This window comes from Polyodon spathula, chromosome 5 (assembly GCF_017654505.1).
Source record: "Polyodon spathula isolate WHYD16114869_AA chromosome 5, ASM1765450v1, whole genome shotgun sequence".
NCBI lineage: Eukaryota > Metazoa > Chordata > Actinopteri > Acipenseriformes > Polyodontidae > Polyodon > Polyodon spathula.
The window spans coordinates 12,334,366-12,353,616 of NC_054538.1; the positions used below are offsets into that span (position 1 = coordinate 12,334,366).

The 19,251-nt window shown below is 38.6% G+C and overlaps 1 protein-coding gene across 2 annotated transcripts; it reads left to right on the forward strand.

Annotated features, from left to right (window-relative positions):
• The first annotated feature begins 10,409 nt into the window (after positions 1-10,409).
• On the forward strand, positions 10,410-18,886 carry ccdc25 (coiled-coil domain containing 25). Of its 2 annotated transcripts, XM_041249765.1 has the most exons (10): positions 10,410-10,516; positions 11,649-11,696; positions 11,823-11,862; positions 14,238-14,289; positions 14,564-14,639; positions 14,765-14,868; positions 15,297-15,499; positions 15,598-15,643; positions 18,286-18,339; positions 18,560-18,886. In XM_041249765.1, exons 1-9 carry the CDS (start codon positions 10,492-10,494, stop codon positions 18,313-18,315), a joined length of 624 nt encoding a protein of 207 aa, XP_041105699.1. In that variant the 5' UTR covers positions 10,410-10,491; the 3' UTR covers positions 18,316-18,339; positions 18,560-18,886. The 2 variants fall into 2 exon arrangements, with proteins under 2 accessions (XP_041105699.1, XP_041105698.1); XM_041249764.1 differs by having other exon boundaries at positions 18,286-18,886.
• Positions 18,887-19,251: the final 365 nt, after the last annotated feature.

The following is a 19,251-nucleotide window of genomic DNA, read 5'->3' on the forward strand; positions in this document are numbered from 1 at the left end:
TTACAGTGCTCCCTCACTATAACGCAGGTCTTTGGGGGGGGGGGGGACATGACACAATATGAGTGTTGTAACCAAACAGTGTTATAAAAACTGGGGAGGGGGGCGCTGCGGGACACAACACACATCACACAACCTACACAAACACTTGGTTAAATGGTTTAGAAGCATTTAATTGTGGTCACCTGGATGACATCATGTTCCCATGATTAAGTTCAGTGAATATACCTCTTCCCCCCACAAACGTTAGAAACGCAGAACTAGGGTTTCATTAACAAACTACAGCAAGAAGCCGCCCACTAAGATGTCTCACCTGCCAACTTTCCCAGTGCGATCTACGCAATAGGACCATGAGGTTTCTGCTCACTGGCCCCAGGGAGCGGCCCATGTCAACTGGCACCTACTCCAGTTTGGGGATGGTGTACCAACAATTTGTAACAGCCCACGAGTACCATCTATTCCTAGCACACATCGGCCATACACATCTGCAGATGTGTCAGCCATGGTGGAGATGTTTTAATAAACACAGCAATGTAAAGCAGTGTAAGAAATTCACCCGACACTGCACCAAAACACATTTATATTGCACGCACAAAAACATGCTCTATCCTGTGCTATGCTAAATATAAAATCTCCACAAATCTCACTGTCGTATTAAATCAAAGAAACACGAACAAAAGATTTTTTTTTTTTTCACTTTCAGCACTAACTTTTATGGCAACAATGTGGAATGCAATTGCTATAGGCTAATCTATTTCTTGTACTAAAATAAATAAAGTGGTGCCCTTTTTGGCACAGAACTCAGGTTTGCAGCCCTGCCATGCGATACCCCCATCCACCCGTTGCATAATAGTGAAAAAAATTTAAAAATGCAGGGGTAAAAAGGTCTCACACTTTTAAAGGGGTAGTGGTTCTCAACGCAACTGATTTGTCCTTCACAGCTGTGGCTGCCTTGACCAATTACAATGAGTCTTTGGACTGTCCAGATGTTTGAAACATAGTGACAAGCAACTTTATTGCCTCAGTGGTGCAATACACACATGTACTTATATCATTGGATGATTAAACTCCTCCCCCAAGTGATGAAATGTGCAAAAATTTGCATGTATTAGACATTAACCCTGAATGTTACAAGTTATAGCAGATCCAATAGGCAAATAAGTTAAAAGTGGTCCAATTCACCTTCAACACAGGATAAGACTCATTTGTTTCCACTTACAATACACCTAGAGCTATATTGTCTTACCCAGGCCAGTCAGTCCATCATGTAGGGATATGCCAGTCAAATACAAATTCAACTGTTTTACTCTTATTTTTTTAATATTCTTAATCTGATGTCACTGGATGAAAAACAAGTAGAAATCTGCCGAGAATGAAGATGATCATGCTTATTCTTTTGTGTGCAAAACAGGGAAAAATTATTTGATCTAACTTTGCAAAAATTAAACCCATTTATTAAAAATGTTACAAAATGCTGTTTATTAAAACATTAATACAATGACCCCACAATTTTCATACACGGGACCCCCTTTTTACAACCAAGTAACTGACCTATCAAACTGAATATCACCTGTAATTCACTCTTCAAGTACATAACTTTAACTTTTTAAAACTATTTACAAAATTACATACTGTTTACACAATGACATTTAAATATTAGTGTATTACATCTTAAACATATTTTATTTAGAAGCGCAAATTTCTCACTAATGTTTAAAGTTACTTGGTACTTGCTGCACAAAACAAAAGCCACAACATTTCACTGCATAAAACACTATTAATACAAAAAGCATATGTTTAACTAATGAATATACCAAAAAAGCTGGGGTTTCACAGTAGTTGCTGGCATCTGTACATAAACATCTTTCTGACGCAAGAGAAGGGACACAAGTATTATGCAAAGTGCACTTCTGCTTTATTTTACAGATTCAAGTTAGATGTATGTCCTAAGCTTTCCATCTGCTTGCTGCCCTCTTCTGTATAGCAGTTGAGATGCTCACTTGTGGAGTGCTGGGGTACAGAAAAATGTTGAGAATCCAGCCTTGTTGCAATAGCTGAGAGGAAAATAGAAACTTAAAAAAAAAAGATGTCTGAAATCAGTTGAAAACATTAATCCCTGACAACAATGAAAAGGTAAATATAATAAATGCCAGAAACATAAAGAATATAGAGATTCTGAAAAGCAAGTACAGTAAATGTTCTGCTCCTGAAGCACAACTTTAATTCCTCACTGCGACCACCATGCACCTGCCAATGCCCTTTCTCCACATCAGACTGAACACCCAGATCCTGCTGATTCCACAGATGGCATTTTCTGGCTTTGTGGAGCAAAAGCAAGCTCTGTGATGCTCCAGTTCATGATTTTTCAACTCCTCCTGTTCAACTGGCTCATCCAACACTTAGAATGCCTATGGAATTATGTCAAGTTGCACTTAAGTACCCAGTAATTAAATCAACAAACATTTTAATAAAAGTATATACACACACACACACACACACACACACACACACACACACACACACACACATATATATATATATATATATATATATATAATATATATAATATAGATAATATTATATATATATATATTAATACTTCTGATGTTCCAAAAGCCTTTTTTAAAGCTGCATATATAGGCTCCTTATAGCAAATGGAAGTACACAACAGTTCAGATTTAAGAACCATTTTGTACAGCCACTTCAATCCTCTAAGGCTTTACAACGTTTAGCGGTCTTTGACTTAGGCAGTGTACAAGCCAACCTTATTTTATAGCGATTAAGACGACATTGTACAGACACCTTAGTTAATAGAGATTGAGAATCTTTAGGTCACCAGCCCCAAAAGCTGTTCTTTGCTAAACTTAAAGAAATATTTACCTGTTTGATCTGTTCAGCTACAAGACACCTAACAATCATCTTCTCACTGTTCACAAACAGGTATGTTTTACTTCTGCTGGAACAACTCAGCGATGCTTGTTTAAATCCCAGTTTGTTGTCAGCAAGTTGACATACTTCATCAGCCTGCAAAACATTTTCAAAACTCAGGTTAAGCATGGAACTCTGCTTAACGTCTACGAGACTGCTAATATTGATCTGGGGGTCTGTTTCAATTATCTGAATTCAGCAACATCCACACTGCACTTTCATGCTTCAGTTTTAGAAAGTATGAAATAAGTAGGTCAGTAACCTACATATATCTCTGCCACAGATGTAAATTCAGAATTAGAGCCACCAGTGTTATCAAACAGTAGAGCATCATGCTCCATTGCCACGGTATTTACAAGTAACATACTGTCCTAATACCGAGTTTCATAATATTTGTATTTCTCTGCATTAATAACAGAAGGTGGTTGTAAGTTACCTTTTTAACTGCATATTTTGGATCACCTGGGAGGACAAGCATTATCTTTCCATCCCAGTATTCAGCAACTACCCGCTCTTCCACCCCTAAAAATAAAATAGAAAACAAACAATTATTCCTAAGACAAAAATAACCCAAGAGACTTTACAAAAAAAGGAACACAGTTGAAACAGTGTTTCATGATAACACTTTCGACTGCGACTTGAGAGAAAGGCTTTCCAAGTTGTGGTCGGTGGGAAACTGGTGCTACCGAAGCAGTAAGAAATATCAAGCTGGCTGTTATTGTGAAATTATGCACTGTTACAGTAGTTTTACAAAACCAAGTTTTGGAACCATCCAACTGTGTAGTAAATTCACAAAAACCAAACATAATTTATTGGGATCATAATATTTCACTTTCCAGTTGAAATGTCTTTGATGTAGATGAAGAAATCCAAGCAGTGTAAACTTGATTTCAGTTACAAGATGTAAAACATATTCAAGTCACAGAAACTCATGAATAAAACCAAAATAACTTACCACAAACTTAATTTTATCAAGGAGGCTCTGATGATATTGAGTGTGCTGAAATTCGTCCTCAGGGCTGCCTGCTGTTTAGATCATGCCACACGATTTGCATCAAAATGCTTTTAAATCAAACAGATTTGCAAGGTTACAAAAACAAAGCTGTGGACTTCATGATAAAACAATTTTGCAGGCAACAGCTACAACCAGATCAAACTGTCAAGAATCATGAGATAAACTGTCCATCAGTGTGAGATACACACGTCACTGCACCAAAAACATAACACTGAAAACAATTAAGAGAAAATTGTTTAGGTTGCAGAATGTAAAAGGAATCAAAACATTACGCCAGAAACACACACACCTTTGGTTAAAAAATAAATAAATAAATAAATATTATATTATATTATATATATTTGCAGATGGATGGCTTTCCCTATGCTATTCCCAACTGGGGATGTAGCACAGATATAGTAGAAAATGTCCATAAAATTATGTAAACCAATGGATTAATATGAACAGAAGTGATACTCAGATTCAGTAGTAGTCAGAAAACTAAATCTGAGGAGTAGTATTGACTTTCATCCAACAGACATACTGCTAAATTTTAGTAACTGTTTTTTTGAAGGGACAGCAGATAATGCAAGCATGAAAGTTAATACTGGGCTGCATCTCTGGGCAGCATAGATGGAAAGTTCTAGAAGATTATTTTACCCTTTCATTGTACAGCTAGGAGTACTGAAGATAGAATAGACGGATTCAGCTGGTGGAGATGCTGCAAAAGTAAAAATAAAACAATGATTTTATAATGCACATAAGCCACCAGCACAAGCAAACAAAAACAGATTAATAAACAATGCAGTACTTTCCCTAGTCTGTTTGAAATGTAAAGATGTGTTACTAAAGTCAAACACTGTGTCTGATCCTATCTCTGCTGTGCTGCAGTCCTGCAATTAAAACTCAAAAAGGTCACGGTACCAGAATGTTGTTATTAAAAGCAAGCATCAAATGATCTAATCTTTAAAGCTGACCTCCACCTTGCCCAGTTCACCCATGAAGATCCCTGAGCTGTCCTGCAGTCCATCGATTCTCCTCAGAACAATCTTCACTTGCTTGGTGATGGGGTGGCCCTGCAGCAGTTGTTGAGCTGTCTTTGTTTCTGACACCTTTGTTTTGGGTGTGAGCTCTTTCCTCAGAATGTGGCTGCCTGTTGCGACTCCTTGGTTTGGTTTCTGCTTGTGCTTAACAGTCACATGCGATTCGGGAGAAGCCATGCTCTGTTTTAGCACGACCATGTCCTTGTTTCTGATGGGTTGGTCCTGGTCTTGCTTTTTTACATCAGTTTCAGGTGATCTAGGTTTGGGTTTGTATGGGGCTGGCTTGCTTTCTTTGTGTCTGTTTTTTAGGAGTTTAAGAGTGTCTTTAGTCCCCGTTCCCTGGGGTCACTCAGTATCGACTGACTTGGTGTCTCAGTGGCTGGTTTCGGCTTCAAGTAATCCGTAATGCGGGTTCTGGAAGAACAGGAGACCCCCAGGTTTGTCTTTGGTGAAGTTTTTTTCCTCTTTGTCAATTTAACTTACAGGCAGGGTGACCTGATCCCTCTTTCCTTCATTGATTATTGTGGGTTTGCTGTCGTTCACAGCTTTTCTCTCCAGGGGTACGAGATACAGCACTTTCCCCTTGCCATAGAAAGATCCAGATTTCACAGAGGGTTTGAAGAGGGAAGGAGTCTTTGGAGACTAGTTGAACTGGGAAAGCCCTGTTGGTGCCACGACAGACTGGAGAGAATACTTTGCTTGTTTTATTGGAGAGAATGGTTTGAGAGGGGATGAACAATTTTCATTTTCATGATCAATGGATTTTAAGGATGTTCTTCCAAGAGGTGAACTCCGTAACTTTGGAGATTTCCTTCTCAGGGGAGAACCGAAGTCTTTAAGAAGCTCCTTTGCTGGAGATCCAGAAGCAGAAAGATGGCTGCAATTTAGAGTATAATTAATAAATTAGGCATTATTATTGTATATAAGATCTACTTCCGCGGTTAATAACATGTATTAGAAATCAATTCAGTATCATCAGCCAATCAGCTTCCAGCTATAGCGGGCATTAATACCCAGTAGATGCCCACTAGAATGTCACCTCATCACCTCTGAATCAAACTTAAAATCATTCTGCAAAATTACTGGCTTTGTTCTTTTGTGTAAACTGTTGCCTGTGCAACCATTGTTATTGTTTCATTTCCTGGTCTGACGGCACCACCCACACGCACCACTCAAAGCAAAGGGCACTCTGGCCAAAGTAAAACAAACACTAACAATTCTAAACAAGTATATTTTAGATATAACAATTGCTTCTCTACTAATTTAGACTCATGTCTCGCCTCTGATACACTCTCCTGGAGCACAGAAAGCTGATTTTCTTTCATACAGGTGACCATCTCCCGATTAGCAACAGTTAATCGATTAATTAACTGGGGAGATGGTCACCTGCATGAGATTTTTAAACAAATAAACAAAACACAAATGCAGGGCTTTTCACCATCATCTTAAATAATAAATAATAATGTCAGACGGCTTTTGTCCATCTGCATATATACACAATATATGTATATACTACTACTAATAACAACAACAACAACAACAAATGAGTACATACATAAATAACAATAAACACAAGGGGTGGGTGCCCCATTACACACTAAATGTGGGTGAAGATCATACTTGCAGTATCTAATTTCCCTGACCTTTTTGACAAGAGTCAAAGCAATTATACAGTACTTGTTGAAAAAGTACCAGGAGTTTTATGACAAAGGACATCATAATTATTAAGATATGTGCCACGCCGTGATGTACACTACCAGCAACCTATCAGGGGAAAGTTGGAGGCTCCTTTGCAAAGAAGAAAAAAAAGGCACAATGGACAATGGAGGAAAAGCTTGTGGTTCTGATTTCTGATTTTCCAGAGCTGTATAATACAACATTAAGTAGGTCTGAAATTTGCCTTCATCAAACCGAAGCTCCTGTATCTTCTTGTTCTTTTTCTTGGCGATGTCATGGACGCACAGAGATCTTACTTTTTTTTTTCTTTCTCTGGTAGAGCAGGACAAATCAATTATCTTTTTTGTGTTTGCTGTTCATTGTTCCAGGTATTGTGTTGTTAGATGCACAGTACCATTGATTGTTGCTGCGTTTACAGTCCACACCCCACACCCCCCCCCCCCCCAAAAAAAAAGTTTGATATGATGGGATGGCAGTAGTTGTATTTTTTTAATCATGTGTATAATGCTCAATAATATCGATGCATAATGATGACTTTAACTCACACTCTCTTTGCCTATATCCAGCAAACCAGACAACCAGACACCCCTGCCGGGTTCGGTGTGAACAGTGTTCTGCAGCGACTGCAAAGCAATGCACAAGAAGGCGGCATGCGTGCCGCGTCCGGTGTGAATGCCCTTTAAGGTCTCCTAGCAGCGACATGACCATACACACCAGAAGAAATGCGACAAGTTTGATCTACACAACTGTGGGTCTTCTCCGAGGGTATTTCAACATATATGACAATAAATCATACATATCAGGCTTATCCAGTTCCTTAGGACCCCCATATAGTCTCTTTCAAATCTGTATCTTTAGAATTGTGATGTCCCTTGTCATAAAGCTCTGAGTTCTTTTTCAACAAGTACTGTATTATTGTTTCCTCCGTCATTTTGGATACTGCTTCACCCCGCTGGACCACATGCATCGAAGCTGTTCTCTGGTTGCTCAATGCCCTTGATGCAAAAAAAAAAAAAAAAAAAAAACAGGACTCGATCCTACTCTGCTATTTTTGTTTTAAAGTCTAAGTATGAGAGCCACCTTAACAGTTAATCGATTTCAGTGTAGACAAAACAAAGCCTCTATATGTAATTTACCGTTCAGAACTATGTTTCCTTTTCCTTGGCCTACCGATACCTGAAGTCACCATTTTCCCAATCAAACTGTACCTAAGACTCAAAACTACTTAATTAAAACAAGTTAATCAACTGCGATCGAGTCGATCGAGTCATGGGCTGGCCTCAGTGTGCTTGTGAATGTTATCCAATCATGTTGTTTTTGTGCACCGTTCGATTTGTGGGGTCCAATAACATGTCTTATGTCTAAATGTCACCTGTTTCTGCTGGGTTTTGTGGGTATAAAGGGGCAGCTTGCACGCTGCTGTGCTGACCTTGATGTGGTTTTGCTGCGGTCGTGAATGTGGCCTCAACGTCGCCTTCCACCCCAGACCAAGCAAGCAGACAGAGGAATTGCTGGCAGTAAGGGACCACAGCCGGCCAGGAGGAACCGGTTCTCCGGATAGAGACTGAGGCCGGGGCCTAAGAAAGACATGCCTCCTCCCAAGCTCCGGCTGCTACCTCCCCCCCTTCACAACTGGACTGACCAGTGGACACGACCCATGGCAAGGCTGCACCCAGTACTCCTTCATCACGCAGCACACAGACTCCTGTCCTGGACGCACAGAAACTTGCGTTCCATCAGGGTGGTTTACCTCCCGGGTGTGGACAACAAGGCAGCAGAACTCCTGTCCAGAGGGGCTCCAGACAGCTCGAAATGGAGACTGCACCCTCAGGTTGTGAAGGAGATTTGGGAACGGTTTTGTACTGCTCAAGTCGACCTCTTCACCACAGCCGAGTCCACTCATTGCCCCCTATGGTTCTCTATGGAGAGAGACTGGGGCCCCCTGGGAGTAGACACGCTAGCTCACCCCTGGCCACAGGGGCTTTTGTATGCATTCCCTCCGCTACAGCTATTACGCCTGACACTAGAGAGGATCAGGGTGGAGAGAGCACAGGTTTTTCTGGTTGCACCCAGATGGCCAAGGCGCCCCTGGTTTGCTCTCCACTCCAACATGTTGTTGGGTCAACCATGGCAACTCCTGCTACGTAAGGACCACATGACCTAAGTGGAGGGGTTATTATGGCACCCAGACCCAGCCCAGCTCCAACTTTGGGTCTGGCCGTTGAACGGAGCCATCTACCCAGACGAGGTTTGCCAGATGCAGTGATAGAGACACTACAGTATGCTAGGGCGCCTAGCACTACCGCCCAGTATTCATATAAATGGAAAGTTTTCCAAGACTAGTGCATTGCTGAAGGTCACGAGCTTATGATCTGCCCTATTGAGACAATATTAACCTTCCACAACATCTGTTTGATGCGGGAAAATCTGCTTCCACTCTGAAGGTATACCTGGCAGCAATATTAGTGTGCCATGACAAAATTGACTCTGTGTCCCCTGGGGCACACTTCCTGGCAGTGCAATTTCTTAAAGGGGCTCAGAGGCTTCATCCTCCCATGAAAAGCATGGTCCCTAAGTCGGATCTGGAACTGGTACTGCGGGTCCTTACAGGTCCCCCATTTGAGCCCATGGCGTCAACAGAGCTGCGCCCAGCTTCCTTGAAAGTGCCATTTTTAATAGCCATTACATCTGCCAGATAAGTGAGCTTCATGCGCTGTCCATCGATGACACATGTATGGCTTTCACTGGGAATGACTCGTGGGTATCATTAAGAACAAATCCAGCCTTTTTGCCAAAGGTGGTCTCATCATTCCATATTAACCAACCAGTGGTTTTGGAAACTTTCAGACCTCCCCCGCACGAGTCACAGGAGAACTGTAGACAGCACATGCTTTGCCCAGTCCGGGCTCTGCGCTGTTACCTGGATAGGGCAGCGTCCTGGAGACAGTCCAGCCAGCTATTTGTCTGCTATGGGTCCCGCTCTAGAGGTCAGGCCCTATCAAAGCAACGTCTAGCGCACTGGATGGCAGATGCTATACACTTGGCGTATGAACAGACAGCTCTCTTTGGGTTCTAGGGTGTTACCGATCTCCGATTTCGAAAGAAAATGGCGATATGCTACCGTGAGGACGTCCCTCTTCAGCAGGAGGTGGGAGGGACTTCCTCCTCACAGCAAGGCCCTGATAGGGCAGCGTTTTTACATATGCTCAGTGATTGACGGTCAGAGAGGGCGCTCCCCGTTCGGTAATGGTTGTCATTCTTTTCAGGGAACCAAGTTTATGGTAATAATCTAACGTTTTTTTTTTTGTTTGTTTGTTTGTTTGTTTGTTTTTTTTAACCTTTTTTCAAACCGCGCCACAACTAAACTTCACAGTATAAAACGCGTCCCTTCATATAATTCCCGCCTCCGTTCCACTGATAACGTTGTAATCACTCAAATAGACTGCAAGTGCCCAAGATTTTCTGTCTAATTAGCATTGGTTACTTCAACCGGCAGTGTTGTTGTTCCCGCCCACAAAGATGCTAAAGCAGAGACGGGTTTTACAGTGTGGCGGGTAATTTGGGCTTTATATAGCGGGTTTGGCGCATTTATACTATGGGGTGGTTATTATGGTTTTAGAATGACACGTCGCCATTGTGTAAACTTTTTTTTTGTTGTCAAGATTGTTCATGTCTGTGGTTCGTAATTGTAAATGACGCAATGAAAATGAACAAAATAAAAATACAACTCCCAAAATTCCCCTGCTACTATATGCTGCTGCACAAAACCACTTCCCGTGTCATACTGCAGTTTACCGTGGAGCAGCCTTGGTTGTTAGTCTCTGTTTCCCTTTTTTATTTTAAGAACTGACAATGGTTTTCTATTTTAGAAGCGAAGGTGAGCTTTTTGTGTTGTGTTAACTTGGTGTGTATTAATGTTTAATCTATTTTTAAACAGGAAGATAAAAGCCACCAACTCCAGTTTCTTGAAAAAGTTGTTTGATGATAAATATTATAGGCCTCGTTTGTAAACAAAACATAACCGGCTTGTAAAATTATTTTCACATGTGTTGTTAAGCAGTACAGACATGTAAGCTTTATCTGATATTTGTACTGTTGTCCTTCACATGATTTGCTCCAAAACAGACATGAATATTATGCCCATATTGAAATGTAAATGTTTTAGTTTTGTAAAATGCTGCTAGTTTACACATTTCGAATTTTGCTCTATAAGCTTGCATGGGAAACTGGACGACTGCATGGGGCGTGTAACTGCAGATCTTACTATACATACAGTACCGTAGTCTGGTAAAACGTGGTCAATGTATGTGTGTGAGCAACTATTAAATTACGTTCAATTGGGTAAACAAATGGTCTTTTTACTTGTTCAGTTATTCTCCATATGTTTTAAAGTAACAATCGTGACCTAAATTACATACGGACAAAGAGCAGCCTCGATGGTTGTGCAAAGTTAACTTGTTTTCTACTAGTACCTACTGTATATAAGTTTATCGGTGTACTGTAAATAAGTAGGGCTACATCATGTCAACAACGTCTATGCATAGTATATATCTTCTGCGACAGTGGTACAGCTCTGTAATTATCTACACACCATCTCTCAGCTAAATGCAATATTGTTTTATTATGTATTGTTTTTGTGACAAAAAATAGCATTTATCATGCTGGCAACTTGCTGCTATAAAACAGATTACTAAGAATTCTAGTCATGGACTAGTCAAATTCGAAAGCTTTTATTATAGCAGATGTTGGATTAAAAATCATTAGGCTGTGCAAAAAGCTACACTTTTAAAGAAAAGTAATTTTTAAGAAGTTGAAACTACTTATGACTTTAGTACACAAAGAGTTCTGTTGAATGATCTAAATGGCGGCAGTGTTTAGCTCCTAGCCCAATGTTATTTCAGACTTTTTAGCAAAACTGAAACATGTCTGATTTTAAAGAAACCTACAAGTATTCTTGTAAATAGTAATGCTATTCTATACATTTTTTAATTTTTTTTTTTTACTTTTAGTTGTGTTTCCGCCGTATACCATCTATATGGGAAAGGATAAATATGAAAGTAAGTATTATATTGTTGAAAGTTTAGAAAAATATTGAAAATCAAGTTTATTGACAGTATGTATCATTAAAAATTAGAATCTTTATATTTGCACCACTAACTGTGCTTTTGACATTAAACCTGCAGATGAAGACCTTATAAAATATGGGTGGCCAGAAGATATTTGGTGAGCAGCTCTGCTTTTATTTACAGAAATAATGGTCCAAATTGACATCTGTTACCTCTGTGTGAAAGGGAAGTCCACATCACGATATCAAATGGTCAAACAAATTGAGATAAAACTTGACTTGTAAGTTTGACCTCCAAGTACTGTGTCGGCAAAACTGCTGAAACTTGCTAAAGACCTTCTTTATCACATGATCTCAGGGTGAAAAGATGCTGGCCAGATATTTGAAGCGATATGCAATTCCCTTGCAAAATTTGTGCTTTTACACAAAATTTATATTTTCCAACACGGCACAAAACAGTTGCGCGAAATTGGAAAATAGCAGTTTTTTGCTAAATTCGCAAATATGTTTGTGCCTTGCAAAACCACCTGCATATTCATTACCAGTATAGCAGAAATGCACAAGAGCTACGTGTGAAAGCTACAAAATGAAGAAATGAAACAGTGGACCACAGGATAGTGTAGGCTAGTCAACATGTAACTTAAATTAAAATGTATTGTAGCGCCTTGCTAATTGGATAAGTGTTAACATGAAGGAGACGGACAAAATACCTATAGCATCAAACTTCACTCTTTATTTTACAGAAGCGCCTCTGTCAGCCAGTGTTCTGAGTAGCTCCGACCCATGCTCCTTACACTATACATAAACATATTTGCATAAATGTGGACTGTAAAACAAACCATACTCATACTCCTGCTGAAAGCCCCTTCCAACTGCCCCCCACTCACCACACACCCTGCTCCTACCACACTTGTATGGTATAGTCAGTGTCATGGAGTGCAGATCATGGGTGTCAAAGTATGCTTCTGATATCAATGAGAAATAAATAACAACATGTCCTTATACCTGAGTGTGGAATTGCTGGGTGAGGGGCATGAAAAGGAAAGGGAGCCTTTGGAAAATGCAACTACAGAGATATTTTAGAGATTGAGCCCTTGCGTACTGCAGCCTTTTGCCAATGTTGCTGAGGATAGGGCACTTCGCTAAATGCATGTAATGGAAACAGCCTGTCACGCTTATAGTCATTTTCATTCAAATTTGGCCTTTGGAGCAATTCAAATGTTTTTGTGCTTAAGCATATGAAATTCACGCACATACATACATTAGTATTTAATGTTTATCATTATCACAGGCATAGGCATTGGGGAATAGGCTAAATATTTAAAGGCCCATCACAGATTCTTTGGAATTCAAACACATGTATCTATACTATGCTGTTTGTTTGGAAGTGAGTTTATGATTTCTCTATTTCTGTCTCCATAATTTTGACAGGTGTCACACAAATATGAGTACATGTTACCTTTTCTAATACATTTACATTTTTTACAGTACCGTCCGTTTTCTTTTTCTTTCTCAGTATTAGCCGTGATCCCTCTTATCAAAGCACTATTGCTTCCTGTCTGGACTGATCTGATTTTTGTAAGAACTGTAAGTTGCAATGGATAAGGCTGTCTGTTATAAGAAAATACACACATACATTAACAATAACAGTAATTAATAATATTAATAATCCAGCTGGAATCACCTGTTTTAGAACTTGCTTAACAAATGTGGTGGGCAATTACAACTTCAATAAAATGGGCTGAACGGGCAGTGGAATAAGAAAGGAGCACCTTTCGTACATTAACTTTATATTCAAAACACAGACAAAAACTATCAGAACAGTAATCATTAGCTTAGCCTACTACTTTACAAGCAGTGTCTTTTATATTGAAATCTATGTGAATGCAAGGTAAGGAGGTGCACACTGTTGCTTGTTCGATCTAGGGTTGATATACTGCTGTATGTGTCTATTAAAGTAAAGCGTTCCTGCATTATACAGGTAGTTGTTTAGTATTTGCTGGCTCGGTCTATGCTACATACTGACGTTATGTACTATGATACCGTGCTGTACTCTTGATTCTGTTTTGGGAGTCATTCTTTCAGCACCAAGAAAGCGTGCAGGTTAAGGCTTGCTTTTTAAAAGCATTATTTTGTGCCTCGCAAAACTGGTATTGTGCGTGGCTCATAATTTTGAACATGGCAGGATTTCGCATATTGTCGGCCACTCCGGCCAAATTGCGCTATGCATACCTTATATTTGTGAACAGCGCAAAATGGATTGTGGCACGCAAAAAGTAGTTTATAATATGGTACATTTTGCGCATATCTGCTATTTGTGATGCGCTTAACCCTCTGTGCGGTGTGCAAACCTTTAGAATATCTGGTCCGCTGTCTGTCTGTCCTACAGACTGACTGTTAGTATGTCGCTTGTTTAGTAGGATGACACGTTGCAAATAATGCTTCTTGAGCCTATAGTGTAAATACCCCCTGCTGGTGACTGAGATGTAGTGGAGCTGTCACACATGTTTGTGATTTATTTTCATACTTCTAGGTTTCACGTAGACAAACTGTCCTCAGCCCATGTGTATCTCAGACTGCCTAAGGTAATGTAATACAAAAATTCATAATTACAATCTTGTATTATATTAATAAAAAAATAATCTGTGAAGAAAGTGCAGCACTAGTTATTCTATTCAATATTATGCCTTGTCTGTCTTTTTCTAATTATTAGTTTACAAAAATATTGGTTTGTACCGTAATGCCGTAAAAGGTAATGCATGTCATGTCAAATGTTTGATTCGAGTCCATGGTTTTGTGGGGATTTATTTTTTCTTTGCTGCTATGAATGCGTTCAGGTTTTAAATAATTTCATTTCAGGGGCTGACAATAGATGGTATCCCAAAAGAAGTTCTGATTGACTGTGCACAGCTAGTGAAAAACAATAGTATTCAAGGTATCTATTAAAATATTTGTACTGCTTTTACATTAAATCCATTTTAAGGATGTTAACAGCTATTGAAACTATATAGTTTTAGTAAAATAAATAAATAAAACTGAATTAAAACTCTTTCTTGTCAGGCTGCAAAATGAACAACATCAATGTAGTATATACACCATGGGCCAACCTAAAGAAAACTGGGGGCATGGATGTAGGGCAGATAGGCTTCCATCGGCAGAAAGAGGTGAGTTTCACAAATATTTCTCAAGGCAGGTTAAGTACAGTATAGCTGAAATGTGCTGTATATTTTCTTTGGGCCTGCCCTGTTCAAATCCTCTTATGTCCTACAGTCTGCCTCTTTACCGACGCGGACAGGGCAGCTTGGGTACATGCATAGAAAATGGCTTATTGAGTAACATGCACCTTTGTCGTTCTCAGAAAAGTTTAGGAATAATGCAGTACAACATAATATTCAGTATATATACCTGTATTTAAAATACTGCATCCAGTCAAACTCATGTTCAAGCTTTTTACTTGAATACATTATAATTCATAACCACACATCCACCTAAACTTAGACTGTTAAAATTAGGACTGTTTGTCACTGTAAATCAGTTATTTAATAGTAAATGAATAAATAAAATTGGCTTTTTTTTTCTTCCTTATCTTCAGGTAAAGCTTGTTGCAGTAGAAAAGAAAATTAATGAAATTGTAAATAGGTTGGAAAAAACTAAAGAAGAGCGCTCCCCTGACCTGGCTGTTGAAAAAGAATCCAGAGACAGAGAAGAGAGGACTGAGAAAAAAACACAAATCCAGGAAATCAAACGAAATGAAAGAGAAGAAATGAAGAAGAAAAAAGAGTTGGAGGAGCTGAAGTAAGCAAAGAATAAAAGTTTCCAACAATTTATGACTGAGAAAGGTACAGCTGTGGGGCGGTATAATTGAAAACAAATGTATTTCTTTCCTTCTCCAGGAGTTACTCATCTCTTATGAAATCAGACAACATGACCACCAATGAGGTATGTAACACATTTCATTTAAGAGCAATGCTTTTCAGGGTCTTGGTTTGCTTTTCTCTAAGGCAGAAGTGCATTTTAATTATGTAATGGTTATTGTAGACTGCTCAGAATCTTTCAGCCAATCAGAGTGCATGTTTTGCCTCCTGTATTCTACGACACACCATGAAGAAATCCTATTCAGGGCATCAACCTTGCCACTTTCAGTTTATAGCGTGCTGTGTTCTCCAAATCAACATGGTGACATCACCTGCTTCACAGTCAGACATTTACTTCAACATTTAGCGGTATTCTCTTCATCAACCTTTTCCTTTTCAATGAAATTGACAATGGACTAAATAAAAGTTGGTAATTAGAAAACACATGTTTAACATTATTATTATTATTAGAACTATAACATAACTGTCTCTTTGACTAGTGTATGTGTCGACTAGACATTGGCTCAGATATTTGAAGCGGTGTGCAATTCCCTCACAAAATTTGTGCTTCTCAAAAATTAGTGCTTTTGCACAAATTTTTTTTATTTTCCAACACGGCACAAAACAGTTGCGTGAAGTTAGAAAATAGCAGTTTTTTGCTCAATCCACAAATATGTTGGTGCCTCGCAAAGCCACCTGCGCATTCATTACCAGTATAGCAGAAATGCACAACAGCTACTCGTGAATGTGCAGAATTGGACAACTACACAACAATGGGCTGTTAACAAAACCCTACCAAGCAACTTTCATAGATGTACAGTATATACCAATATTCCTCAGACAACTCTACACTCAAATGTAACCTGAACATGGAATACAGAATCAAAGTTCAACACACATCGGTAGCACTGGCACCCCAGAAGTCGCATGCTCACCCCCACAAATATATAAATAAGCTACTAAATGGAGAAATTAAACAATGTAGGCTATTCAACATGTAACTTTTTTAGTTGAACTGATGGAAACTGTTCTGTTTTTCAAAGTTTCTAAATACAATAATTCAAGTAAATTTAAGTGCAATGTCAAAATACATCAAAATATAGATATAATATTACTACAGTCGTGTAAATTCCAGTAGTAACAGTTAAACCACGGATAAATGGTACTTCAATGGATTTAAAAAGTATTAACAAAGTATTAAACTATTTTATTTTAGCTTATCAAGTACCCAAGCTCTTCAAGAACATAACTTCTTTGCTTTACTCAACATGTCTTTTCAAAACCATACTTGGGCAATAGTTCCAGCTGCATTGGCTTTTACAAATTTGTTGTATTAGTTCAAATTTAAAAGAAAATAATGAAACAGTGTTTCTTGCATCAATTAAACAGTGAGACAAAAAATAAAACAATAAACTAAACAAGTACACCAGTTAATAACCAATAAACAAAACATCTTAAGTGTTGTACACTACGCAGTACAATTGTATTAACTTCCAAGCTTCGTTTTGTTGTTAATCAGAACCATCACCATACACATACTTTACAAGTGTACCACTGCGTTGCACTGACATGCAGCATGTTACGGTATGTGTTAAAGTCATTAAAAGTGCTTCATTCAAACAAAATATTTTCTACTTCAGCCATTGACACTTTCTTCCTTTATTAGCTTAGTTTTCTTTCACCATACTTAAGTTTGTCTGTGTTTCATGTCCAGTCACACACTGTTTTTTCAGCATTGTGATTGCCGTGCATTTTGGCAAATTAAACAACGCAGATTCAAACCTGTTGTGTAGAATTTGTTTTTTTGTCTGACTGTCCTACTTTATCTAGTCTCAAACACCTGCGTTATATAATATTGCATTGCAGTTGCAACAAACAGGAGACTTGATAAGTTTACTCGGCTTTCTAATCAGGGCTTTCTAATCAGTAGGTGTTTGTTACGGATCCCATTGACAAAGCAATGGCTCGGGAGGGTGGGAATACGGAAATTCATAGAGATGGGCAGCTCTTGTGTAAACAGTGGAGCGGTGGAGCTGTGACTTTCATATTCCGAAGATTAATAACTTTAACCACTATTTTTATTTTCTCCACATACAAGTGTCTTTGTCGAGATAAGGTCATCAAGAGTCTGAAAGCTTGTGTTTAACATTAACATTTTAAATTAGAACCGTGGTTTTGTGTTTCTACCCAGCAACATGACCTAAATGCCGTAGGTCCTGAAAAAATAAATCAGGTTGTTGACATTTTTGTGTGAGCCATAACCGTGGCTGTAGTAATCCCATTGTGGCGCTGGTACAGTAGTTTAATATTAGACACACCAGCGCATACGTTGCACCAGTGTATTAGTCATTCCCCCCATTTAAGGGCCCCTCACAAATGCCTAGAAAATTAACTTATACAATTTTTTTTTACAGTAAATCTTGATTCCTGCTGGCATTTGAAAACAAATCTGTGTTCTTAAATCTCTCATTGTTTATGGCTTTGATTGGAAATGTCATGTCAATCAGTTTGGTAGATTCATTTCATTGAACTGCGCTTACCTTGCCCACAGTGCAGCAGGGTAACTAGTGTAAAAAGTCATGGCATTGGATTTGCATTCTTATCCCCATTTCTAACTCTCAGTTGAAACATGCTGCTGCATCTTAGTTCAACAATCATGAGTAAAAACTGTTGAACAAAGTGCTTTGTGAATCATTTGTTTCATCCTTGGTTTTCATCTGTTCATAGGACGGAAATGACTCTGATGACTTCATGTAAAAAAGGAAGCATTATCTTTTGAATGTAAGTATTTGGACTTTGAAGACGCATTGGATTGGATGCCAAAAACTATTCTTGTTAAAAGACCACTTTTTTCATGGCCATATTAAACTTAGAAACTAGTGCCAATGACTTACTGAAGATTGTTTCTGCACATTTGAGGATGAAGTTTGGCTTTTGATAACACACTTATTTGCTTCAAGAACAGTGAAATTGAAGCTGTTTTGATTGCTGTTGTATCTAGAGCAAGCCAAAACAGTGGTGCAATTGGCTCCCCATATCTTGACTGAACTGTCCTCCTCATTGGATGTTCCATATTGTAAACATCGAGCCATCCAGTGACCTACCAGGAAGGTGTTGATTGAAAGTGCACAGACAGTGGACACAGTTGTGATGGAACTGTTTACTTGCCTGGTTGAATGGGTCAAATGTATATATAAAAGAGCACCTCCTTACTGTTTTAATGTGACAGGCATCATGAGTTCTGCATTCCATGTAACAGTAAAAACTGGCAAAGATACAACTTTTTTTTTTTTTATGGGACATATATTTAAACAAATGTAAAATAAAACATTAAAAATATATTTTTGTTTCTGTTTTCTTTTTTCAGTACCGGTAATTGAAAGCATTTTTATCAAATAAATATTTTTAGTAAGAAAAAAACTTGGATTTGCATGAATGCAAAATAAGACCCATTAAATACTTTGCAGCATTTAAAATTCAAAACTAGAACTGAATGTACAGCTTTTTTTCTGTTTGTATGGTAGACCGAACAGGTTTTTCCTTTTCTGCATCCATAAAATAAATTCAAGTAATTAAAGATACTAAATGCTGAAATCAGATAAGTAACAATTTAGTTCAATATATATACAGTGCCTTGCAAAAGTTTTCAGACCCCTGACCAGTTCTCTCATATTGCTGAGTTACAAATGGTAC

Excerpts from the sequence above, each read along its gene's own strand:
- ccdc25 (XM_041249764.1), top strand. The coding sequence starts at position 10,492 with ATGGTTTTCTATTTTAGAAGCGAAG. Across the intron at positions 10,517-11,648 it reads TTTCTATTTTAGAAGCGAAG|TTGTGTTTCCGCCGTATACC; the intron begins GTGAGCTTTTTG and ends TTTTACTTTTAG. Across the intron at positions 11,863-14,237 it reads GGGTGGCCAGAAGATATTTG|GTTTCACGTAGACAAACTGT; the intron begins GTGAGCAGCTCT and ends TCATACTTCTAG.